The sequence below is a fragment of the Haemaphysalis longicornis genome, unplaced genomic scaffold (assembly GCF_048455015.1).
Source record: "Haemaphysalis longicornis isolate Haplotype H1 unplaced genomic scaffold, Haemaphysalis longicornis Haplotype H1 scaffold_8, whole genome shotgun sequence".
Lineage (NCBI taxonomy): Eukaryota > Metazoa > Arthropoda > Arachnida > Ixodida > Ixodidae > Haemaphysalis > Haemaphysalis longicornis.
In genome coordinates this window covers 53,258,726-53,286,141 of record NW_027526445.1, presented here as the reverse complement: position 1 = coordinate 53,286,141, position 27,416 = coordinate 53,258,726, and the positions used below count along the sequence as shown (strand labels likewise).

At 44.9% G+C, this 27,416-nt stretch overlaps 1 protein-coding gene across 1 annotated transcript in view; it reads left to right on the top strand.

Annotated features, from left to right (window-relative positions):
* The window catches only part of LOC144149512 (cathepsin L-like), a 58,705-nt gene that overhangs the window by 11,846 nt on the left and 19,443 nt on the right, over positions 1-27,416 (top strand). The window contains exons 3-8 of the mRNA XM_077681115.1: positions 1,540-1,620; positions 3,023-3,067; positions 6,655-6,760; positions 13,532-13,645; positions 18,287-18,441; positions 26,036-26,132. Of these exons, the coding sequence (XP_077537241.1) occupies positions 1,540-1,620; positions 3,023-3,067; positions 6,655-6,760; positions 13,532-13,645; positions 18,287-18,441; positions 26,036-26,132 (598 nt within the window). The remainder of the gene's footprint in view (positions 1-1,539; positions 1,621-3,022; positions 3,068-6,654; positions 6,761-13,531; positions 13,646-18,286; positions 18,442-26,035; positions 26,133-27,416) is intronic.

The following is a 27,416-nucleotide window of genomic DNA, read 5'->3' as shown; positions in this document are numbered from 1 at the left end:
AAAATCAGCTGAATGAAGGATTTCGATGGGTTCAGGTCTAACCAGTGAAAATGCTAGGAACGGTGTTCTGACGTAGTGAATCACCACTTTATTATAACTGACAGGTGTGCTATCTGTGGATGTAGCAGGTGAACATTGGGGGTGAAACAAATGGGAAAATGTTAATTAATCATAAATGAATGCAATAAAATTGAAAGGGGAAAAACACATTCCTTCTCGTTCAGCTCTTTAAAAGGGAAAGAGTGGTTTGTAGTAGCGTCGCTTAGCGTTCTCAGTTTGCATTGATTGTGGTGCACGCAGGCCGGATGCATTCTTGCATTTTGATTAAAACGAATTCTTTATGTGCAGTGGAATCTCTTGTTCTCAAATTTGTTATTTGAACAGAAAAACAAGTTAGACTGAACATAGGCTTTTTTGGTTGGTTAAGTAAGATTTCTAAGCTATTAGCAGGCAAGAGGATTTCACTAATCACTCCTGGCTGCAATTACGGAGATTCTTCTGTGCTGAGTGAGCCTTTAGTAGCAACTTGTCAGTACACCCCCCCCCCCCCCTTTCCCATGCGCAAATGTCATAACAGTCGTAAATGTGTTTTGAGCATTCTCGTTGTTTGTAGTTCATATCTTGGAGCATATAGCAATGATATCAACTAGTGCCAGTTGCCAGTACTTACGCTGTTGTTTCCGCAATAAATTCTATAAATTCTGCTATAAATAAACCATTCTTCTTACAAAAGTTGCTTTGTAAAGTATGTTCAATGAGCATTTATTTTTGTCAGAAATCGTTTGTCAAAAAATGCTTTGTCACAAAAACTTGAAATTATTATAAACAGCCCAGCAAAAAAGGCATAGTTTGGACATGTCCTTACGAAACTATTGGGAAAAGTGCTCCGAAAATCATGTCAGTGTCCCTTAAATTTAGCCCTATCCGCAATCACTGTGCTTTTGACACAGGTGCCCATCCCCACATTTTTGACCGGAGCACCACAGGGTATGTCCTGTCCCTGCTCAGTGGTTCCAAACCGCGGGTTTTGATTATCCGATTATGTGCTACACGCCCAGATTTCAAATGTCATTATCGTCAATGTCATTCAAATTTCATTTTCATTATTTCTGTTTTTTATTACAAATTATTACCTGTTTTTTTTTTTCTTTCCTCTGTGTTTGCCTGCTGGTCTGCTGTCAAACACTTTACACTGGTGTTATTACGCTTGCTGCTATGTATTGGAACGGTTCTCTGGCCTCCGTCAAGCTGATTCACAGCTTTTTTAGTCGGGGAACCATCCAGAATTCATTCTGGAAAATAAAAAGATTTGATTTGATTATTAAGCTTAGCAACTTTTGCCGAGTCAGGCCTGTAGTCGTGAATGGCTGCCGCCAGCGTAAACACTCCAAATTTACCTACTTCGAGGAGGAATGCCTCAGTGCGAGGTGCCTGGAGTCCTGAAACCTAACCTTGGGCATCCCCCCTAAATGCGGAGGTCAGCGTGTGAAGCTTACGCTTTGCTTGATATCCTTGCAACCGTTTCTCTCACTTTGCCAGCCGATGAAGATCTGCGAGGCCGAAGTGTACAGCAGGGCGTGGGAGAGCTACCGCACTGTGAACTCATTCAGCTGTGAAGCGGTAAGTGATTGCATGTTTCTCCACTCACCGCTCTGGCTGTAGCGTTGTGTTGCTGAGCCTAAGGACATTGTGGGTTTGATTCCCAGCTGCTTTTCCGGTGCAGGCAGTTGAGATTTCGGCACACGTTAAAGATGCCCTGCAGCATACCTGCCAGGTTTCCTGAATTTTACGGGAGGCTCCCGAATTTTCATGGGTTTGTACGATTGTACGACCGAAACAAAAATCTCCCGAAAACACACCCGTCTTTGGCCAAATCTTTTTCCCAGTCCAGCCACAATGCACCGGAGGTATACCTGACAATCCAACCCGACACCGATTGGCATCGTTATCAGTGAAGTGCTTAAAAAGCGTAGTCAGCCATGCGCAGACGGTGAGCCTGTTGGTCCCTTTGTTAGTTAACTGTTTATAGAAACGCAGCGCCGCCGCCGCTTTCCTTTACGCATGAGCACGGCCATTCTGGACGGCCGTTGTGAAGACTTAGCAAGTCTCCAGTGGTGTAGCCTGTTGTTAGTTTAGACGAAACAACAAAACAGTTCAGTTCCTGCTGTTTTGTATTGCACTTGCATACTATTTCCAGGACTTTCTGAAAATGGCGTCGTCAGCCACATCAAACATTTAAGTGTTGTAGCTTGGTTGTAATTTCGACAAAGAAACAGTTCATTTCCTGCTATGTTGTAAGTAAATATAAAAAATGTGTGTAAAGTTACCCATTCTGTTGTTGCTACTACCACCCCCGGTCAGATTCCCTAATGCCCTTCCGGCAAACCTGGCAGGTATGCTGCAGGCGGTCAAAATCAATCTGGAATCTTCTTTCACCATGGCGTGCCTCAAAGCTCTGGTGTAATTTAGGTGATTTAAACGCCCCAAATTTGAATTTGAACCTTCTTCTACGTCGTCAGAGACAGGTTGACACGATTTTTTTTTTTTTTTTTTTGCCAAGAGGCAAACAACCCTGACATGAAGGACATCGAACTTTTGAACAAAGCAACGTCTGTTCAAACAGCAGAGATTTGAATTAGGTGATAAAAAAAAATTGGAGGATGAAAAACAAGGGCAACAGATTTCATCTAGTTCAAATTTCTCTAATTAAAGCATTAATATTAGACAAAATTCATTCTGCGAGACAATTCCCCGTATACAGTACTTTCAGTGTCACTGCCTCTGATGTCAGAGCAAAGCTTATTTGAGTGCATATGTGTTCAACATGTTTTTCATCCTATTTGCGTTTTTCGGGAAATGTTTCCGCTGATATAACCTTCCCAATAACACGCACTTTAACTGTAGTTCGATTGAGGGCCATATCTGCTGGCCAGGAGTGATGATCCCACGCCATATCTTATTGATTGAATCTGCTTCTTCGCACCTCTTTAACATGGCAACGTGTATTGTTTTATATTCGCAGGCGATGTCAATAGTCACTCGGATATCAGGAGTTCTGGACCCAAAGGTTCGTCACGTTGTCTGCGCGCACACGTAGTTCCGTCATCACCTGCAACCTAATTACATATACAGTCCAGTCCACCTATAACAATATCCAAGTGCCAAGGAAATCCCATCGTTATAACCGATAATTGTAATAAGCGGGTTGCGAAATTAAAAGACGGAACAGAACTCAAAACATTTTATTCGCATGCCAGCGAGGTCGCACGACTACTAATTTGCGGAAAAGAAGCCACAGTGGGTAACCTTTGTTTGCCGCGTGTGAAGCTAGCGCAAATCTTTTCCAAGAGCGTCTATAGGTGCTTCACCTAGCTGAGGTAAATGTCCTTGGTGGAAACAAAGTCCCCGAGGTACTGTGTCACGCACTGGGCCTCCTTAGATGACACTACCTCAGTAGGCTGCGCGACCGCATCATTAGAGTCGTCACTGTTGCACTTTCGGTGCACAGTATCACCGGATTCAATCGTTATATCCAATATTGTGGCTCTGGAGCTTTGTAATAAGTGGTTTATTTTACCATAGAGAGTATACAAAAGTTGATGGTGCCATAGCTGTTCATCGTTATATCCGATATATTGTTATAAACGGTATCGTTATAAGTGGACGCGACTGTACCAATTCACGTAAATTTGGGAATGTTGAATTGGAAGGTGGTGGAGGTTTTTCCAGTGCTTACTTTTTAGCTGTTCTTGCTAGGAGGGGGAAAATTGCTGAGGACACCTAAAGGGGGACATGGCTCTTAAAACTATTTCTTTTATTTTTAAGTAAACTCTGTGAAACTTGTTAGTTTTGCTTCTTTTCTCCCAATAATTTCAAATGTGCCATTATTTTTCGAGTAAGTCAATTGGTTTCCAAGATAAGTAGTCATTTTTGGAGGAACAGTAAACAAAACAGTGTTGGTCATAGCACTGTAATTCTTACATTTTCCTGTAATATGAACACTGGGGAATGCAATAGGAGCAGCAGCTCCTTGATGCACCACTTGGAGCCAATTTTACAGCTCATTAAACTTTGGTGTTTGAAATTGGCACTCGAAATGGTTCCTTGCCACTGGTGCTACCAAAGTTTAATGAGCTGTAAAATTAGCTCCAAGTGGTGCATCAAGAAACCACTTCTTTTATTGCATTCCCCAGTGCTCATAGTATTCAAAAATGTAAAGATTACAGTGCTATGACTAACACTGTTTTGTCTATTGTTCCTACAAAAAGGACTAATCATCTATAATTATCTTGGTAACTAATTGACCAACTGAAAAAATAATGGCATATTTGAAATTATTGGGAGAAAAGCAGCAAGACTGACAAGTTTAGAGAGTTTGCTTAAAAATTGAAAAAGTTTTTTTAAGAGCTGTATAACCCCCCTCCCCCCCCTTCCCCAAGTCTGCTTGTGTGCTCTGATTGTGAAATTATCATTGAAATGGCAATTGGGAAATCAGCTGTGAGCCTTTGATAGCAGCTATCATCATCATTGGCCAATCCCCTCTGAGAATTGTGCCTAAAAGCCACGAATCTTCATTATTGTAGCTTCATGGATGCACCATGGCCCAGAGGCACTGTAATAGTACACTATCACCAGGGGAAGCCACGATGGACGATATCAGACAAGAGTCTGATGTCTGTGAGGGTGGTAACCTCTCACTCTGTCTGTGTGTGTGCGTGAGAGAGAGGTAGGCACAGAGAATACCGTATTTTCCAGTGTACAAGTCGCGTTTTTTTTTCTGAAATTTTTATTGGTGCGTTTTATCTACCGTTGCGACTTATGTATGGAATAAATTTGGTATGTGGCGGCCACGCATGGTTAGAGCCCCTTACTTTTTGCGGTGAAACATTTCAGATTCTGCGATTCTAGATAGGGGAATCTGCAAAATTCCGTGACAACATTGAAACGGCATAAGGTACATGTAACAGTTCATTTATTAGACACTTCAGACTCCTAACACGCTAGGTTCTATTTACAACTGAAGGAAGCTGGTGTGGGCCGCTAAGCATCTGGTGGTGCTTTGTGCTTTCTTCACCAAGAGAATGGCACTGTGAGCCACGATGGCACCATAGCGACTGAATGACTTTTCTGCGTCAACAGAGTTGATTGGCACTGACAGGTATTTAAGGGCACTGGAAGAAAGTGTTGGAGTCAGGTGTTCCATCCCAGCCCAGAAAGCCAGGACATCAAAATCTTCACCTGGATTTTCTTGTTTAGAAAGAAATTGTGCCAAGTCCCTGTCACTAGACTTGAGGCTTTGGGCAGACTTCAGGTACACTTGCCATTCAGCAGCTAGGGCTATAAATCCAGGAACGGCCCCAAACTCTGATCTCTTCTATGAGAGACACCCAACTTGCTGGGGATCCAAGCACCTCACACTCTTGAAGAACTTCCAAGTGTCAGAGTTCTCCTAGTATACTAGCGCCTTGCTGGCCGCTTTACTCATTGCACCCTTCATTTGTTTGCAATCTGACAGGCCTTGTCGTGTGCAATGTTCTCTTTCTGTGGCTATGGCTAAGCCCCTTGATTCGGGTGGAGGCCGCGCCACCTAGCCACTTTTATTATTTGATAAGGTAGGAATACGCAGATGCAAATTTAAATTTTCAACCGCAAAAATGTTGCAGACAATTAATAGAAACCATTTTGCTATTAGAAAATACCACTTTTCCGCCACATTTCACCAAATATATCGTTTTGGGGAAGTAGCGCCACACTTTGACCATTTTTGTTTTTGTAATTCCGCGAAAATACATTAATTCCGCGATTTTTCGCGGAATTGTGGAATCGCGAAAAGCTAGGGGCTCTACGCATGGTCCATGCTAGAAAAGGTGCCTGTGTGCTGCGTGATGTCAGCGCACGTTAAGAGACACAACTCTGTGGTCTAAATCGCTGAATAATTTGTTATCAAGTCGGAGAAAGAAGGCTTCGATGTTTTTGCCTAAACGCCATCTGTAAGTACAGTGTGCAAGACCCTTGTCTACAACACTGAGTTGAAGTAGTTACCTCTCCAAACTGCAAACTCGAACTTGTCACACTTGAACTTGTCACTCGAACTTGTCACTGAGGTCACAATATATGGTTAAGACTTCAGAATGACACAATAGTTTTCTTAAATGCTTTTTGGCCGAGGCAAGATAACACTATAAATACGAAACCTGTGTTATAGACAAGTGTGTTGCTGTACGCCCTCTGTACATGCCATCTGTGTGTATCAGTAAACCATTTCTGAGAAGTTAGTTCTGTGTAGACCTTGGACGGTATATGCACACGTCTAGCACTGCTTACCTGGGGATGCGTTCAGAGGCGGCGGCCGCCGCTGCAACCATGTACTCTCGCCGTACTTTCTAACGGACTGATCCTCAATGAGTTTACCTGATTAACAAGTGCGGTTTGTACACCGGTGTGTCTTGTACACCGTTTTTTTTGTTTTGTTTTGTTTTCTGTTTTTTTTTTTTCGGACAGCGACTTATACAAAAGTGCGACTTATAGACCGGGAAATACGGTACACCTTGTCATTATTGCAACATCATTACCAGTTCCAAAGGAGGAATCGACCCGAGTGTTTCGCGCCCACGCGTTCTAATGTCCGTTCCTCTTCCCCCGGATCTCTGGTAGGACCTGACCTTTGCGTACCTGTCGAAGCACCTGAAGCTGTCGCAGGAGCGATCGCTGTTCAGCGTCTTTGCCCGGACCTACAACAAGACCTACAAGGATAAAGAGGGTAAGGAGGAGAAAGTTGGCGCGGCTTTTTGTTCGGCTGTCTCATTTTCTTGTGAGAAAAAGTGAATGTGCGTTTGGGATAGTGTGTGGAACGTTCTGAGCCGAGTCGCTGTGCTTGCTCTTATGTTGTCCGAGGTACTTGACTGGCTGTAAAAAGACAGAGCTAGGGTCTGTTGCGTGAGAGCGGGCTACTAAGTTTCTTCTTTCTGATCTAATCTTCCTAGCTTCATCTAAGCCGACTCCTGATGTATTCAGAAGGCCAGAAACTTAAACGAGAACACTTCATCTAATGCAGGGGCGGGTCCAGGTTTTTTATGAGGAGATGGGCAGCTTCTATGAGTGATGAAGATGATGATAAGGAGGACGAGGATAGTAGCATTTTTTATTCACCACAGTTTCGTAAAGCCAAAATACAAAAAATAGAAAAAAAAAACCAACTAGACATTTTGTAGACATCTTCTAGACATCTTCATAACTGGACATCCTCCTGGGAGGATAAATTCAAAAATTAAGGGGGGGGGGGTCAGGATATCCCCCCCCCTCCCCCCTCTGGATGTGCCAATGCTAGAATCGGCCAGGTGAAATAGTTAAGGATGACAATGGCCACAGAACTAAAACAACAGTTATTAGCCATGAAGCATAATTGGGTTTGCTTTTGATGGTCGTCTTGGCGTTGTTGTTACCGCTGTCCTAGTAGCTGTCACCGTAGTAGTGCGCGTGCGACAGTCAGTGCTGTCAAGTGCATGAACAGAGGTCAAGCTTTCAGGGAGGTCGTCCCGGGCTTTTACTGAGACCTCCTTTGGGGTGGACGTTTCTTTTATCAGTGCTCACTCCCCACCTTGCCTAAAGATGCAACGAGCTGACTTGCACCGGCAGAACTTTCTGTAGTTTATTGATACCACTACTGACTTTGGTGTAGTGACACACCAAGCGGGTGAATTTGTACTGCCAACCCGAGACCGAACACAAAGCGAGCATAATCGAAACACCGGCTCCTTGCTTGCACTTGGGTTGGATACGGATGCGGATAGTGGCAGCTGCAGTACTCATTCTTTTTTTTTTTTTTTTTTTTAGCACTGCCTCTGGGCACTGCTAAAAGCGTGAAATTGGTTAAGGGTTTCATTGAGTACTCAGTGCATTTGAAAACAAATCATCCTATCTATAAATCCTTTTGTACTGACAACACAACTCTAAGTAATCTTGATGTAGTTTTTAAAAAAGATGCATAAAATTTCCAGGTTCTTTTTTTATGAGCTGAGCAAAGAAAGAATAGAGCGATGATTAAAGGGTGCGCTGCCTTGGTACAAGCATAATGTTTCTTTCTCGTACATCTTGTCACAAAACCGAATGCGCTAGTGTTGAGTCTACTTTTGATGGGCTGGGGGGATATTTATTTTCACAGACGCTTACTTACATTATCCCAGCCAGCGGGCGAGCTGTTGTGATGAATGGCGCGTGCAAGAAGACGATGGATACAGAGAGAAAGCACAAGGCAGGCAACTAGCATTTTATCGAAAAGGAGCACAAATAGTATACAGGCTACGCTCGTTACGGCGGATCCGGCAACAACGAACTTCCATTTACAACAGACCGCTTCTGTTGGTTTGTCTGGTCCCCACGCATTCTAAATGGAGTCCACTCCGCTCGTAACGGACCGGGCTAGAGCGGACTATCGGCTACAACAGACTAAATTTTAGGCGAAAATTGTTTCAACTGAATGTAATACAGTCAAAACCCGTGATAACGAAATCTCGCGGGTACGAAATTCCCGCGGCAACGAAATATTTTCGCATCCCCGGCGAACGTCCATAGACGCCCATGTATTTTGTATCTCGTGGCAACGAAACGTTTTTGGAAACTGATCCCGCGTTAACGAAATTCGGTGCAAGTTTGGTCGGCATTTTACCTACCCATTGGAGGGTAACTGTGTGCAAAAAGTGCTCAAGTGCATTTTTTTGGACTCAAAGTGCGTAAACTTCAGCCACAGCACGCTTGCATGGCCGCCGCCATATTTGTTTACAAAAGACCGCGCAGCCGGCGGCCGTGAAGGCAGCCTCGTAGCGGCACCATCAGGGGGCGACACATGGTGACTCAAGTCGCGGCTTTGGCTTGGGCTACGCTAGCCCACTACCGCTGAACAGAGCGCGTGCGTTTCTTGTTTGTGTGTGGCGATTGGCATGTTTGCTCTCAGTAAGATTCCTTCGCCAGCCCAAAAGTGGAGGTTTTTATCGCTACGAGATAAGGCAGCCATCATGGCCCAAGTCAGTGGCCCAAGGGAGGATAGCGCCGACGAGTTTGGAAACGCCTGCAGCTAGCTCAACCATTTTGAAACGCAAGGATCCCACCAGTTTTCAATGGCGCACGTGCGCAAAACAAAACAGTGACAGCTGTGACCTTTCTGGACGTCTAGAAAGCGGTGCTCACTAAGTTTTGTAAACAGTATTGGTGCAACGAGGTGCCATTCTGTGGCAAAGTTCGTAAACAGAAGAAGCTGGGCTCCACTTGCATGATCGGACATACTTGGTGCCGAGGGCCAGGGCGGAAAACGTGCAGAGAAGGTGAACCCACGGAATGTTTTGGATGCATTTGACATGATCTCGTTGTTCTTGGGCGCGCACGACAACTAGCAATGAACCACTTGTACAGTGATAGCTGAACTGTGACGTTGGCTGCAAGGTAAGGCTCACGAAGTAATATAACCGACTTTAGGAAATAAATTTTTGGTTTGTGGCCAATTTCCCGGTCGTTTATGTGTCATTCTCGCGGCAACGAAATTCCCGCAAAAGCGAATTTTCTTGCTTTCCCCGGCGGTTTCGTTATTGCGGGGTTCGACTGTAGTGGACTGCGCGGTGCCAGCCCACAATATGCTTTTTCTGTGTTTATTTTGGTGAGGAAACTACTATGTCTATCAACGTTGTTGGCACAGCCAAGCCAAGCCAGTGCCGGTGGCCTTGCTTTCCTCTTTTCTTTCTTCTTCTTTTTTTTTTTGTGTGTGCAACCAGCGGCATTAGAGGAAGGGTAGCTGATTTCACTGTCGGATAAATTAAGCGTAATTAACGCTGTCGAACATGGGGGAAAAACAGGCCGACATCGCCAGAAGTACGGGCCTGCCTAAGCAGATGGTCCGCTCAACCTATCAAGAACAAGGCCGCTGCCAATAAACGCAACTTTGGTAAGATTGAACAACAGCGCTATCGAATACGCGAAGTGGTCCGCCCAGAGTCGAGTCTGCCCTCATCACAGTTCTTTTTATGTAATAAAGAACTCGGGTTCAGTGAAGTTTGGTCTTTATTATTACCGCGCATACATCGTTCCCGTTCCGTTCGGTGAAAAAGGTACGAAATGGAAAAGGTACGAAAAAGTAGGGAGGACGGTTCCCATCCATTGTGTGCAATCTGCCGGTGGCCGTGCGCAGTCCAGCTGGTCTAACTTTTGATTTCACAGCTGTCCTTCATCAGATGATTTCTCATCAGCTGTTTCAATGACCAGACTAAAATCATAGAAAATGTGGCAGCTGCCTTAGGGGAACGTCAGGCAGTGATCCGATTTGTTCGACGAACGGTTTCGAGTAAACCTGCCTCGTCATGAAGGGATTTAAAAGAGCCAAGCTAATTCTGATGGCCACGAGTGATTTTTGTAGCTGGTTAATAATTTCTCCTAGTTATATTTGCTTTATTTGCTCAGCTTATCATGCGTCTTTACACACCTGACCGCATGCACTAGGCCTTTTCCAAGTGCCAGTGCTAAGCTCTGGAAGCGGTGTTTAGGCAATTCTTTGCCCTCGCGCGAACACTGTGCAGAGGTGCAGCAGGCGTGTAGAAAGAAGTGTCTGTACTATGCATATGCAATATCGGTCCAAGTCATGGGCGCCCGAAAGGGGGGGCAAGGGGGGGCAACTGCCCCTCCTTAGAAATTCGGATATTTTTTATGCACTACAAAAAAGCTGCACAGCTTGGTTGGCCCATAATTAAAATAACTGCCCTGAAGGATGGAAGACAGGAGAGAACGACACTGACATTCTCTTCTTTGTCCCGACCTTCAGCGCAAAGTTTTTTTTAAATTATGTACATGACCCAACAAGCCCAAGAATCCATGCTACTCAAATGAAACGCCCTTCAGGGCTGCGGTCAACATTGCACTTTGGACGCTGACTAACATTGACGGTCATGTGACAGCAGTGAAACAGACTGCCCGTGCTGTCTATTGAAGATAGCCAACAATTCTGAAAGGTTTGACATTTTTTTGTTTTTGCTTTTTTTTTTCTCTCTCTAAACTCTAGATTTATGCAGTCTTACCGCAATAACTTCAGTTTTCGGAAAAAGTTTCAGCTATATCTAGCAACAAATCTTCACCGCTACACCTAGTAGGGAGAGTGTAACGTCCTCCCGTGCAGTCCCATCATCTTGCACACCCTTTCCTTCGAAATTGCGAAATGTCGGCACCACCCAAGCCCCGAAACAAAACCTATAAATGGGCCCCTCAAGGCGCTTGTACGCCTGTACTGCATTGAAAGCCAGGGAGGCGAGCAGTATCTTTATTGCGTGAGCCATTTCAACAGACTTCATCACACATGTCATCTCGCAATTGTGAAGAGGTTTATTTGTCCATCGAAGCAGATACATAACATGCCTCGATGGAACTATGCATCGCGGGCAACAAATACATGTGCACATTACAAAAGAAAAACCCACAGAAAAACAACAATCCAGAAGTGGCTGCCGCTGGCCTACATACAAGTTGTAACCTGTTGTACCACGTAGGGTACAACACAGATCGAGTGGAAAGTTGAGTTGTCGACTAACGCGAACGGTAGCTTCAGGGTCGAAACACCACGAAATGTGGGTAGCAGTGCAACAGTCGTAGCGCAATTTGCCCAGAAAAACCCGAGGCGCCTGCAGCTGCTATTCAAGGAAGATTGACGGAGTGCAGTTCTATGTATGTGAATGTAATGTACAGTGTGATGGCGATCAGTTTGCGTGAGCCGAGAACCCTCACGCGGCGAGACTGGCCACTGTTTACAAGGTGACAGTAACTTTTCGCATTTTCTTTATTAACTTTATTTCTTTGTTCGGTAATAAAATCCAATGTATATCCTCCAAGTCTGGTTTTAATTCGCTGTTTGTACTTTTTGTAGCCACAAATAGCACCTTTTTGGGGCTATCCAACTGTACACCCCCCCCAAACCCCCCCCACATTAATGGATGCCCCCCCTTGCAAAAAGTTCTGCGGACGCCCTTGGTCCAAGTCCCACTTTTGCACTCATTTACACCCCCCCGTCAGATACTGCATACTTCGGCTACAGCGGACATTTTTTCCCAGATTAAGAGGGTCTGCTGTAATGGGTGTAAACTATAACTTGCACCTGCAACCTGGGGTGTATTGGAAGCACAAACAAAATTGAAACATAAAATAAAACTGGAATAAAGGCACCGGGACCAGTCACATTCCTGCACCACTTCAACACGAACACTTACCAGCTTGGCCAACTATCCATTTTATTGCAATGCATCTCGCGTTTCACTACATGGCGAGCCCAGGTTCATTTTTTTTTTCTTTCTTTGAGCTATGATATCACCTGCTCAATTTCGTTCTCTGATCCAGCAAGCTCATTTTCTGTCTCTCATTCCATGGGCCATTGAGCCGACATAAGTTTGCTTTCCAGTTGCCAGGCGCTATTTATTTATTGCTTTGTGCACAAAAAAGTTTAGTTCCTAAAAACTGGTGCCAAATGAAATGAAACGGTGTGTTTAGCTAAAGTGCAGACGCAGAGTCGAGGAGGTTTGCAGAGTGCGTTTGCCATTTGCCGTCAACTGCAGTGGGATGCAGGCTTCTTTAAAAACTGTTTGTAAGCTTGTAGTTTTTATTATTAAGAAAAAGTTTTTGGGCTCCTGAAAAAAAAGGAACCATTTAGCTTTGGAGAAGTTATTTCAGCCTCAATTAGTGACGTTCATCAAGCTGCATTCCTATCGGCCGCCGGTCCGGCTGGTCTATGCCGTAGGAGCCAGCGTTCACACAAAAAATGTGGCTGTCCCAAGCAGTTCGCAACCGTCGTCAGCTTCGTAATTACATTGTTCTGCCGAAGGAGCGCCGCCTAAACTTTTAATTTTCAGGCAAACTCGCCACAAAGAGCGTACTCATTAGTGTTTTCGTGCTCGCTGTGCCTCCAAAGAACTTAAAACCCACCCGATCCGCAACCTTGGTTATAGAATATTTCCCTTCAGCACGGCGTCGGTGCACGTGTGACATTTAGTTCTAGGGGAAACGTATTTTTGAATGCTTCTTCCCAACACCCCGCATAAGCAAACGCGTCCATGCAAGACCGCGACGAAAACGAAACTGGTTGCACAGTCTAGTCCTTAGTACTTTCCGCGAAGCCATCGAGCGCCACTCCGAATCCACAACTACCCATCACATCCATTGCGGCGGAAGATCGCAGCGCCAGATTATTCTTCTCTAGTTATTATTGTAGGAAACTATAACTGGAATCAGCACGGACCACCTGTAGTAAGGCGAAATGAGAACCAGTGCACCAGGATAACAGAGTGGATACCGAGAGCAGGGCGGAGGAGAAGGAGAAGAAGGCCATTAACGCGATAAGAGGAGGAAATAAAAAAATTCGGGGATAAGGAATGGGCTCGAGCAGCACGGGACAGGGGCGGCTGGAGGTCGATGGAAGGGGCCTTCGTCCTGTACTGGACCTGAATAGTCTGATGATGATGATGACGATGATGACGACAACAACAATGTTGACATCTCGTGCATTCTCTTCCAGAGCAAGAGGCCCGCTTCATGATCTTCAAGAACAACCTCAAGAGGATCGCTCTGTTCAACCGGCTGGAGGAGGGGACGGCACACTACGGCCTCACAGAGTTCTCCGACCTGTCACGTGAGTGCACTCGCTGCCGCCGTGTTGCTGAGCTGTCGAACCACCCGTTCTGAATCTGGAAGTAAAGCATGGCATACTCGATGACGCTGTGCGTGCCAGCCGCGAGCAAATTGGATCGGGTAGGCGTAAAGTCGCGGGGGACGAAGTGCAATGTAGCGAAGCAGTATGCGTGCATGTCTGTTGCAGTTCTTTTAGGTGCGGAGTGCCTTATGACCGCACAATGTCCGTTCGCGTCCGTACGCATAGCATTTACAATCGCAAAAAAAAATCACACCAGCGCCGGCAGAATTCAAGCCTGTGTCTGGTAGACCAGAGTTATTGTCAGTCGTCTTACCCATTGGGCCACGATTGTGAGTTAGTACCTGAGAGTCAAACAGCTTACTCCCTTGCCTGTAACGGTTCGGAGTACCTTAGGACCTCCCAGTGTCTGTCCGCACCCATCCGTGCGCAAGCGAAAATCAAGCGAAATTCGATTTGAGCCGTGAGTTGCAGTTTTATTTAGGGAATAACCAAGGTGCAACTCACAGCTCAAATCGAATCACGGTCGGGGTACAGATCGGATATCACTCGGGGCGCAACTTGGATGTCATTTCGAGTTCCCGTACTCCGAACCCTCGCCATCATTCACGGAGTGGAGATGCTGCCATTTTTTGGAACTGCAGCTACCAAAGGCTTGCTAAGGGGCGAGCTGGTGCACTGCATTTAGTGTGTGCTGCGTACTTGGCTGAGGAATAGGGACAGGAGACCAGGCAAACCATACGTTGGTTTGGTTGGCCAAAGTCGACATGTTGTTCAATCTTTTTCACAAGCACTGGAGCATGCACAACCCCATCACAGGCCTATGTATGTGCCGATCAACATTTTCAATAAACCGGGTGCAAGTTTTCGCCCCAGCCCATGACTTGTTCGTTCCACTGTCCGTGTCACTCGTCGAAGTATGCGGACACGGTAAATCGGAATTTCTGACTTGGCAGTTTGGTGCTTTGATAATTCTCACTCGTTAACCTACTGCCCTGATGGTGCAGGTTAAAGTGGCTGTGAGGAAAATGCAACTTTGGTTCATCCAAAAAAAGTTCACTGACCTGGCAAGAACGATGCCAGTTAACGTTCAAACAAGTAATCACACTCACAACAGTGAAAAAGTATAGGCGTATGAATATAAAACTTGGTACTGCAAATCAAATACGAGTGGTAAAATTTCAATGTAAAATCAAATAGAATATCTTCAAATACGAATGTCCTTGCTTTATTGTGTATAACGCATCTAAAACATGACTGCGATAGAAGGATAACTTTGTCACTCAGGACTTGACACATCGGGGGTTTTATGTATTAGTGCTGATAAGAAATTGGACAAAAATATAAAACAATGAAGAATTAAGAAGAGGTGATGGCGAAGCAGTGAAACAAAAAAGTGACATGCATTGCTATGAAAAAATGTAGGTTCCTCAACATGCTGTGAACTGAGGATGTATATCTGATTGGTGCTTAGATTTATTGAAAAATAAGGCATCGTAGTGGCTGGTATGACTAGTACCAGAGTCCTTCAATGCTTTACTGGTCACGAAACTGCTCCGTAACTCAATGGGAGAGCTTCATATGCTGCGTTTGGCCGCCGCGCGGTGGCGCCACCCTCTCACTGAGGTCACTCCTCGGGCGGCGTTGCGCTGGCCCGAACGGCGGAGCCGCGGCGAGTTGAGTTTGTTTTGTGCGGGAAAACAAATGTAACGTGCATCTCGCGCTCTTGTGATGCGACTTAAGTAGTGCAACGACGATGCCTAACATGTGTTGCGTCCCGGGATGTCGTTCCTTGTACAACGATACCACATAAAATGTTTCCTTGCTCTGTTGACCGAGCGATGGGGAGCTGCGAGAGAAATTGAGGCGCGCCATCCCAAGGCAAAAAACGGGAGATTTCAGCTTCGATTATAAGTGTGTGACAGTGCGTGGAAATGCACTGTGTGTGAGAATGGAAAAAGCAATGCACCCTTTTGAGAGCATCGTGGACCTAGAATTGTACAAGGCTAACTTAAAGCCGGATTTTTGTCATATCAGTCAGGTTATAGTGGTGCTTCATTACCTGTTTGCAAACTTGTATTACCTTGCGCTCAGGCTCGCGTGTAAAAAAGCTTTGGGACGTCCTTGTGCTTTTACTTTTCATATTTCCGAGAATTATCCCATAGGGTTCGTCTTGTTTGTTTTGTAACCGCGCGTGGCCGATTCCGGTTTCTCATCTGGCGTTTCAACCGGAGCGCCCGTTTGCTCTTTTTGTGGTACGTCCCGTCGGGCAATATTGTTTGATATGAAAAGGGTGCCACCTTGTCGCCAACTTGTTTTTTTATTTCTTCGACAATGTTCTCTATCCCATTTCCATGGATCTGAAATTAATAACGTTCCGAGAGTAATGCATGCATAGCAAACGCCGCGCAACTCATTTTATTGACGTTCATCTGTGCACGTCACACTGCGGACTGCTTCTTCGACGTTTGTGTTTCATTCTATTCTTCTGTAGAACAGGAGCTCGCTAGCTCGCTGCATTCAGAAAAGCCTTGCGTCGTTCTTGGCTACGTGGCAATATTCTGTTTCCTCTGTGTGCTCCAAATTGCACCGCGAAAAAGTAAATTTTTGTACGCTGGACCACGCTCATTTGTCTCCATTCGTAACATTGAATTTTTGTTGCGCGTGATAAAATCAGTTTTATTGTTCTTTTTTCGCTTCCTGTTTTTGCAAATTGCAAAGTGTGGAAGCGGAAAGACACATGGTGCAACATATGTCTCTTCGTGTTTTGATCCTTCGCGTTTCTGCAGGGTTTTAGATGTTCTCAAGGATGTACCCACTCATTGAAACGACAATACTATTGGGCTATCTCTTTTAGTGTTCTGTGCATTCCAGAGCAATCAACGGATTCATTAAGCGTAGTCTGAACGATGCGTACTTGGTTTCTTTCAGTTTTTTTATTGTATTATCGATAGGCCCGCAGCAGTCCGTGACTACGCAGCTACCGTATGTGTGGTATTTACAACATTTGCTTTAAGAAAAGAAGAAATAGAGATTTAAAAATCCGAAAACACGACGGCGCAGCGCTTGTGCCAGAGCACGCAGAAGCCGTTGCCGTTCGCGGCTACTACGAAAAATAAAACCCCATTGAAGGCAGGTGATGACTTGACAATTCATTGCTAACTACTACGAAAAAAACACACTTAATCAGCGCACAGACACCAAAAGCAGAGAGCGTTTGCACGTCAAGAGCAGGCCAATACATACCAATACGCCGCGAAAGCGGCGGCTGGATGACCTTCGTGCGGCGGTGGCGCCTGTAGTGGCGCGCGCGGTCCCTATATGAAACTAGCGCCGAAGTTTCGTGACCAGTAAAGCATTGAAGGACTCTGCTAGTACCTTACTGTAAACCAAATAACAGCACTTAAATCCTTACCCGTGACTCTATACTAACGGGAAACTTGTTTTCAGATTACAAATTTTGCGTAAGTAGCATTACACTTCACCTAACATACACCACACTGGTTTTGCATAGGGCTCTCATGTGTCAGGCTTTTTTGCACAGCTTCGGTGGCTTGTGGAAAAGCCAACCTAAAAGGACCTGCCATGCAGCGATGCTTGAAACTTGCATGTCGTGTGGCAGAGCCAACGTTCATCTCCCTATAGTATTTGAAAATTTCGAGTATTGGAAAACTCCGAATACTTCTAACAGTAAAACTGGGCTGCGAATCAAATTGAAGAGTTACAAGCTTTGAAATAGTATTCGCTCACCCCTAGTTTGTCATGTTCCACCTATTATTTCTCTGCTGATGTCACAGTAGCGCGAAATGTGAATTTTACAATATATCTCTTTTTTTTTTTTTTTTTTTCTGATAAAAAAAACGTCTTTTGTAGCTGGAACAGAGCTGAGTTAGTTACCAAAGCTTACTTGCTTCAAACTAAACAATGGAGCACTTTGTCTTCATGTCCCCTTGAATGGGTGTACAGGTAGCTGGAGCTTCAGAATATATATAAATATATATATATATATATATGGTAAATAGATCGCATCGCTCTGCGGGAACATCTTGTAAATACATCTATATATATAAATACATATATATATATATATATATATATATATATATATATATATATATATATATATATATATATATATATAACATTAAGAATATACAAGAATATATACATACACATAGAGCAAGAATATATATATTGGAGGTGAAATGGCCTATTGCGTCAAGCACGGGTAATGTCACAGTGAAAACCAACGCGGACCTCAAAGCTTGGTAGCTGCAACAGCGAAAGGCAGGGTAGTTGGCACCTAATAGGCCACAATTACATCTGGGGCTGCGCAGTGAAATGGTGATCGCGGCGGTCACGCCGTTTATTCTCCTGTGACATAAGCTGCTAGCTTCAAGAGCTTGTGATGTTGTCTGATCGCCCTGGGAAGTGCTGGTTGCTTTCCCGTCTTGAAGTTCTTACTCTGTGGTAAAGCTAAAACATGACTGCACGAGGTTATAATCAACTTTGGTTAGCTCTAGGGGTGAGTTTCTACTTAATAAACTAAAAACACTTTTATTTTGAAAAAAAAAAATGCTTTGACAGTAACCTTGTTCATCCCACTGCGTGTTTTTGTTGCAGCGAGCGAGTTTGAGCGCTTCCACCTGGGCCTGAAGAAGGACCTGAGCGAACACTTGGCCGAGGTGAAACCGATTGAAGTCGGGCCGGTCACCGATCCGCTCCCGGACCTCTTCGACTGGAGGACCAAGGGGGCGGTCACCGAAGTCAAGAACCAGGTGCGCCCCTGAGCGAACGGAGTCTGTTCGTCCGTGCTGATGTGCATTCGATTGTGTCTGTAGAGACGGGCTGTGTGGAATTGTCTGGTGCCATCTTGTGAAATACTTGATGTGCACTTCTAAACCAAGGCAGTGAACTTTTCTGAGTGCTAGGGCTGCCACCTTTTCCTCCCAAAAAACCGGCCCTGCGTTAGGGAAGGGAGGGGGGGGTTATAGATGAATTTGTGTTGAAAAACAGACATCATGTTTTTTTGGCATGGAGTGGCATTTTTTGCTGCATTGTTCTAGAGAGAAATCAGCATAATGTTTGTACTGAAAGTGATTGAGGTTTTGGTTATTGCCACACACACGTGCAATACTATGCAATGCACCAACAATGCAGATCGACAAACGGTAAAAGTCTATACATTTTGCACACAACTGTACACCCCAGAAGTACAGAAGCACAGAATTACACCACTGTACAGAAGTCCTGTACAGGGATCTGTACAGGGATCTGTACAGTAGCCAGAACTTACAGGATAATGCCGAACGAGACAGTAGTTCACAGGAGATAGACATCCCACGAGTAACGACCGAAGAAGTAAGGAAGGCTTTGAAAGAAATGAAAGGGGGCAAAGCACCTGGTGAGGATCAGATAACAGCAGACCTCTTGAAGGATGGCGGAGAAATTGTCCTTGAAAAACTGGCAAACCTGTATACGCAATGCCTAATGACCGCAATGGTACCGGAATCTTGGAAGAACGCGAACATCATCCTAATCCATAAGAAAGGCGACATGAAGGACTTGAAAAATTACCGGCCGATCAGCTTACTGTCAGTCGTCTACAAGGTATTTACCAAGGTAATCGCTGACCGAATTTCTGCAACCTTAGATTTCAGTCAACCTAAACAACAAGCAGGCTTCCGTAAAGGTTATTCAACAATGGACCATATTCACACGATCAATCAGGTGATAGAGAAGTGCGCTGAGTATACTGAACCCCTATATATAGCCTTCATAGATTATGAGAAAGCATTTGACTCGGTCGAAACCCTAGCAGTCATTCAGGCATTACGGAACCAGGGGGTAGATGAGCAATATGTAAGAATACTAGAGGATATCTACACTGGGTCTACAGCTACCATCATCCTCCATAGGGAGAGCAGTAAAATACCTATAAGGAAGGACGTCAGACAAGGCGACACAATCTCTCCAATGCTATTCACAGCATGTTTACAAGATGTACTCAGAACGTTGGATTGGGAACAGGTGGGAGTAAAGGTTAATGGAGAATACCTGAGTAACCTCAGATTTGCTGATGACATTGCCTTGCTAAGTAACTCGGGGGACGAATTGCAAAGCATGCTTTCCGCACTGGGCGAACAGAGTAGAACCGTGGGCCTGAAAATTAATATGCAGAAAACTAAAGTAATGATAAATAACCTCGGGACAGCACAGCAGTTTGAGATAGGTGGCGAGGCAGTGGAAGTGGTAAGCAAATATATCTACTTAGGCCAAGTTGTGACCCCAGATCCCAACCATGAGGCAGAGATAATTAGGATCAGAATGGGGTGGGGTGCATATGGCAGACATTCTCAGATAATGAATAGCAGCCTATCATTGTCGCTGAAAAAGAAAGTGTATGACAGCTGCATCTTACCGGTACTCACCTACGGGGCAGAAACCTGGAGGCTCACTGTGTTCAACTTAAACTGAGATCGACTCAGCGGGCAATGGAGCGGAAAATGATAGGTGTAACATTAAGGGACAAGAAGAGAGCGGAGTGGGTCAGGGAGCAAACTGGTGTTAAAGACATATTAGTAGAAATTAAGAAGAAATGGACATGGGCAGGGCATGTAATGCGAAGGCAAGATAACCGCTGGTCATTAAGGGTAACAGAGTGGATCCCTAGAGAAGGCAAGCGTTGCAGGGGGCGACAGAAAGTTAGATGGGCAGATGAGATCAAGAAGTTTGCGGGGATAAATTGGTCACAGTTGGCACAGGACCGAGGCAATTGGAGAATAATGGGAGAGGCCTTTGCCCTGCAGTGGGCGTAGATAGGCTGGTGATGATGATGATGATGACAGAAGTCCTCACAACTGTACACCAAATTATACCGCACACACAGCTCTGGGACGCTTAGCTGATTATTTTTATCTGTCCACAAATTCCCAGTCACGCCAAAGGTGCGTTCCACAAAGGCGTTGCCAGAGGGAACAGAGAAAACAGGCTCCATTAGACCCCGTCAATGGGGGAACTTTTCCAAATATTTGAGCCAGATTGAGTCATGGGTATGAATTCATGCTTACAAAATGCAAAAACACACAATCATGGCACGATGGCCAAAAAAGAACGGCGAAGGACGGCCGGTTTTAAGTACAAACCGGCAACCGGCCCGCTGTTTAAAAAAACCGGTCGGCCCGGTCAGAAACTGGGCAGGTGGCAACCCTACTTAGTGCATGTCAGAGGAGTGCAACTTTAACCACGAGGCTTTAATCCTAGCTCTTGTTCTGTGAACATTCTAGCTACATCGTAATGCAGGAGAAATAGATGTTAACCTTTTTTGTTTCCAACGCTGCTCTTGAAATTGTATATTCTTAAAAAAGGAGTACTGACACAAAATTTTCGTGTTGCGTCTTTGTCGCTGCTGTGGGTACGTACCAGCCCACTAATCATAGAATGGCACATTAGGTGGTCCATAGCAGCATAAACAATCATTTACAGCGTCATTTATTCGTGTCAGTTTCGGTTGCGACAAAATGAAGACAGGAGGGCACCCATGATGTCACCATTCTTGTCGCACGGCTGCGGAGCGGCTACTGTTGAAACTTGCTGGAAGATATCTATATACAGCTGAACCTCGTTATAAGAGACACTGATGTAAGAGACAAATGGGTATAAGAGACACTATTCACCCACATGGTTGGCTGCCCTATCTTTCCCATTAAATCGACCTCTTTTATAACAGACATTGGATGTAGAAGATTGGTTATAAGGGACAAGTCATCCTTGAAGTTTAATCAATAATCTCACTTGTAACAGACATTCTAACTTCAGATGCAGTGCCACCAGTCACTAATTGCAGTTGCTTCCATTGTGGAAACACAGGTGGACGACAGACGCCTGCAGTCGCTATTTACTATAACTTCAGCAAACACAAAGTGGTTCAGTCAGCTATGAAATGACAATGAGAAGTCCTGCCAATGGAAATGCAACTGACAGAAGTAGTTGAAGCTTACTGCCATTCATTGTATGGAGCGTGACCACACATGCGGGCTCTCCTACTCGCGTAGCTCCCAATCAAGAAGCACTGCAGACGTTGAGTCCTGCAAGCGTAATGAATAGCCTGAGCACACAGCGGAAGAAGCTCTGCGCTCTGGCTATTCATCAGGCTTGTGAACTCAACATCTACGATTCATCTTCCACAAACAAGGAAAGGAAAAAAAGCTTGTAGAATAGGTTGTAAAAAACAGTGTAAATACAGTCATGAAGCAAACAAAGTTTCATAAATTCTGGGACCAAACAATAATTAGAATAAATCTTTTGAAACATGCTGTAGCATTCTTTTGAGCTTATTTTAGTTATACGGTGCCCACATTGAACTAGGGTCTGATTAGTAAGTGAAAACATGGTACCCTGCTTATAAGAGACATCTCGTATAAGAGACAGAAACTGCTCCCTGGTACGTGTCTCTTATAAAGGGGTTCAACTGTAAAAAGGAAACCTTTTACATAGTCATTTCGGCTTTGAAATTTCATGTCGCTACTCCTTTAAGTGCGAAGGATACATATTGGAGAGTACTTTTTTTATACGCGTTTTCACAAGCTTTAGGGTATGACAAGAATTGTGTCTACAAGGGATAGAGCGACACTAAAATTTGATGTAAAAATTAGTTAAAAAAACAAATTCGAAAAAAGGATGGTACCGTATAATGCGGAATATAGGTCGAGGCAGAATATAGGTTGACCCCCTTACCTTGTAGCCGAAAAATGCAAAAAAAAATGATTAGGTACCAACCATTGTTTTATTGAGTCTATAACTTGTTTCGTCTCAGATTACTCATTTAAAAGTGTCTGAAGTATCGTCGGACGACTGCTTCTGGCTCGCTGTCGCCCACACAGCAGGTCGTCCTCGGTGCAGTCCAGGGAATTGCTTATGCAGCACTTCTTAAACACTCGCAAGACGATGTCATCGTGAAGGGAGCGCAAAGCATGGGACACTCGTGGGCAGACCGGAGTGACAGCCAGTCTGTGCAGGTGGTCAGCAAACGTCTTGGGGTATCCATTCGTAGAGACATCGCACGACGCTAGCGGACAAAATTTGTCCCTTTGTACAGCAGCGCAGGTGCATAGAGCAGCGGCCATGAAACGAGGCCTTCCGAGCGTTGCATACCGAGAGCTGCCCCTTCAGCTAACGCCGCTAGCAACACTTCTTTTGGGGATACCGAACTGGCGCAAGGCGGACACGTCATTGGCCTTGGCAAACCCCCAACTTTTCTTTTAAGGGGGGACGCGGCTTTCAACTTCGGAAAAATGACCAAAACATCGTTTTTTTGAAACCCGCATATTCGGCTTCTATGTTTCCTATTCTATGCGTCTGCAAAGTTTTTACGCTGAAAAGCGTCGCAAAGTGGCATAAAAAAATACTTTTGTCAGGCGCGGTGACAAACTATCAGCGCAAAAGGCCGAAAAAACGGCAATTTTCGGAGCGCTCTATCTCCGCAACGGTGCCACCGGGCGCGGCCATTTTGATATGGTTAGATCGGCCGAACGATCGTCTTTCCGGTTCCGCTCGTCTCTTTTATCTTCGTTCATTCACAAACGCACAAACGGCAGAAAAGAAACGACGCACAAACGAAGCTAGAAATAGATGCTGAAGCGCTGTTGGTCCTCCGGTCGGGGCTCAGAACAACGACCCTCCTGATTGGATGTCACGGGCGCAACGCAAGATGGCGGCCGCCTGAGCTGCGTAGCGAGCGCATTGAGTTCATTTTCGCCGCTTCGCTCGGCCGAGTTTCTGTTCAATCTGTGGTATTCAACACGCACGTTATCGCGATGGGAATGCCTGAGATCGCGAGCCAGATTACGGGAAGTTGTGTGGCTCGAAAGGAGGAGGTCATCGAACGCTTCGTGGTGCGCGTGACTCTACCGTCGCCAGACCCCGGAGGGTGACGCGGTGTGCGCGCTTGCGATAGCGGTTCGTGAAGTGAACTTTTTGTCGGGTTTGCGATGTTTACACGCTTAGTTATTGCTGTGTTTTGACTGTGGACTCGCTAGCCTTGAAAAAGAAACGGTCGACGCGTCAAACGCGCTGGCGCGCACGGCATAGCCGACGCGCATTGGAGCAGCACATGACTGGGCAACCGGTTACGATTGAACGCCAGTAGTTGTAATTAATGCCTGCGACGTTAGATTTAATCTTAAAAGCGACCTGACCAGCCATATCAGGTATAATTAAAGTTCGATATGTCGCGGTAAGCGTGCGCTGCGATGCGCGCGAGTCATATCGCCCGTATTGCGCAACGTTTCCCGTGCACTTGTAATTTTCATGCAAACAGGTTTGAGTTAGTAATATAGGAATAAAAATATGTTCTCTGCATTAAAAATGTACGTTACTGTCGCAGCATTTAACAGTGATTTTTTAGGGAAATTATTGATACCATTGCTTAGGGCATACTGGCTTTGCTGCTAGAAATATTGGATGCCTTGAATGTCAAAAGTATTAAAAAAATATGCTCTTGCATTGAAGTTGGGAGTTATGCAGAATACTCTACCAAGCTTCAAAGTAGCTCATTTTCATCCTTGTGGTATGCAAACTTTTGGCAATGAACACCTCTGCACGTATGAGTACTAAGTTGCTGTGCCAGGCAAGATGATAAAACATAAAAAAAAGCCAAAAATGTTCAAATTTAAGTAAAAAAAAATGCTCAACTTGTTGCCATGGTGACAACACTGCAAAAGGAGGCTGTTCAGTGCGATACAGCCAACCAGCTAACCTACTTTGCATTGAAAGCCCATTGAAACCCATCTCCCCCTTCGTTTGGTCTGCAAAGTGGGGTATGTACTCTTCACGGAGGAGCTGAAAATGATGTTTTCTGGAAAGAAAAAGGCTGTAAAAGGCACTCCAATTTCAAGGCAAGGCATTCCAGAAGCCCCATGTTCAAAAGGACATGAAAGGCTACAACCATGACGACTTTTGATAAGTGAAACCTATGTTGCAACTTCGGAAGCCGTTTTCTCAAAACAGTTTTTTTTGCCACCTCCGTCGCTTGTACCAGGGATTTTTTTGTGACCACTGGGTCTATTTTGATTTCGTTTCTTGCATTACATTCCTTGATAAACAGTTCAGGTCGTGACACTCTTGGTTTTCCAGATTTGTTTTTTGTGATTTTTTTATTCGAATAATCGTTCACAGTCAACATGCCTATTGCACATTAACCTCTAAAAAAATGAAAACCAAAAAACATTGTGTTGTAAAAAAAAAATTCTAAAACTGTCACGACCTCGTCCATTCATTTGGGAATGCAAAGCACTTCGAACAAGTTTTCTATCGTGTTTTATAAGCCGCTCAAGCTCGGTACAAGCGGAACAGAAAGAAAATTTAATACATAAAAAAGTTTTCAAAATATTAGTTTGAAATTTTTATGGTGTTATCACAGAAGCATTTCCAGTTGCTGTGCCAATTTTCATCAAAATCCACAAAGAAATAAAAAAGTTGATTTTGAAAGCCACGTCCCCCCTTAAATGCTGCTGTAAACTGGCACCAAGTGACTAAACTCATTTTGAGGAAGAAGAAAATAGCACGCACACATTCGCGGACAGCGAGAAAAGCAACAAAACAAAGATGGCGTCGCGTTCGATTGATGGTGGTGGCAATGGTGCCTTTGGGGTTTAGATGGGCTCGATGGGCTGCCCGGTCGGCAGATTACAACTGCCAGTGACTGCAATATAGGTCGAGGGGTGACTTTTCGACAAATTTTTCTGTAAAAAATCTCAACCTATATTCCGCATTATACGGTAGTCTTAAAAAAGAAGTGCCATAAATATTTCTGACGAAACATTTCGCAACTGGTAGCTGCTGTAAAATGTCCGTGGTTATAAATTCAGATCCTGTGGCAAACCCTTTTTTCCTTTTCTCTTTTCATGATTTTGCTTGCCTGGAAGATATGTGTTCTTCACTGTTTTAGCTTCACCTTCCTTTCTGAGCACAAAAACGTGGGTTTGATTCCCGGCCGCGGCAGCCACTTTTCTGATGGAGGCGAAAAGCAAAAACACCCGTGTGTACGAGATTTCAGTGCACATTAAAGATCCCCAGGTGGTCAAAATTAATCTGGAGCCCTCCACTACGGCACGCCTCATCGCTGTCGGTGCGTTAAACCCTACAATCAATCAATCAATCAGTTCACCTTTCTTTACCAAGGCTAACTTTGGTTGCTTTTACAAAAATAAGGGGGAAAATAAGTCTCTCTCTCTCTCTCTCTCTCTCTCTCTCTCTCTCTCTCTCTCTCTCTCTCTCTCTCTCTCTCTGTGTGTGTACGTGTGCGTGTGCGTGTGTGTCACATAAAACCTGACGTTGGGCATTCTCTTTCCAACAATCCTTGCCGCATGCCAGGGGGCCTGCGGTTCGTGCTGGGCCTTCTCGGTGACCGGAAACGTGGAAGGCCAGTGGTTCCTGTCACGCAACAAGCTGCTCTCGCTCTCTGAACAAGGTATTCCCTTCCTATGCCCCTTCTATCTCGGCAGATCTCTATTTTTCAAATTTGTGGTGCCGTTTGTAGCTTACTGCATTGACCTAGGTCATGTGACTACTGCTGTCATGATGCAATTACAGTAATACCTCGTTAACTCAAAGTAGTAAAAACCGGGAAATATTTTGAGATAAGCGGATTTTCGAGATAAGCGAAGTTGCGCGAATTGCCATGAGATATCGAATTGTGTGCAAAAAAGGCGCCGCTACTGCTGTTGTAAGCAGTGCCTCTGGTGGCTGCTGCTTATCGGTTGGCAGAAGTTTTGTTTGCTAAATAAATTCTTATTTATTACCTCAAATAGTCTTTTTTTCGTTATTTTACTGCATAAAAGCTTATAAAACCCTTCAATTAACTGTTGAGTTTGGTTTAAAAACTTATAGGTGGCACTGGCTGCAACAGGAGGTCTCTGGGCATGGAGGAAAGAAAAGGTTAGGAGAGGCCCTGACGTCACATTTGTGAAGCCGAGTCCCGCCATGACATGAGGCCACGGAGCCCAGCACTCTATCCCATCATCCTTTGCTGTCTCCGGTTTGATTTGACTTACATGGCGTCGCCCTGCCCTCCCGCTTCGAAGCGAAAACAGCTTCGTCGCTAATTCCTCGGTGCGATGTCATCTTCTAAGCTGTTCATTTCGCCTTCAATTCGCCCATTTTAACCCTCACCCAAAGTTGAAATCGAAAAACGGCCTCCGTTTTTGAGATAGAAGGACGATTTTTCAGCTCTTAAGCCTGGCAAAGTAGCGTTTCTCGTCGTCATAGCAACAGACTCGCAGGATGGCGAACGCAGACGCCTCCGACGGCGGAGTTTTCAAACTGGCCTAATCTAAAAACATTTGTCGTAGCGACTGCGCTGGTTTGCAAGCGTAGCGAGGCAGCCACATACCAAGCGCCTTAAAAATTTGTCCGTTCTATTCGCCCAAATTTGGCCGCCGCAGTTGTAAACAAGTAAGCAACATTGTCCATGGGCCCAAGAAAAATGACGTAACTTCCTCCACACTTCTCGCAATGCATTGGGATGCTAGGGGCCTCTCCTGAGTATTCTTTCCTCCATGTCTCCGGGGAACGCCTGCACTCTATACTATAGTTTTTCATTGCAAAAGGGACCCACGCTCTCCATTGCGTTTTTCCTGCACGACACACCTCTATCTCTCTAACATGGTTTCTCAAAGTGGGTTCCGCGGAATCTAGGGGTTCCGCAGGCCCCTCCTCAGGGTTCCGCGAGCCACTGATAAATTTTCCCTGGTTC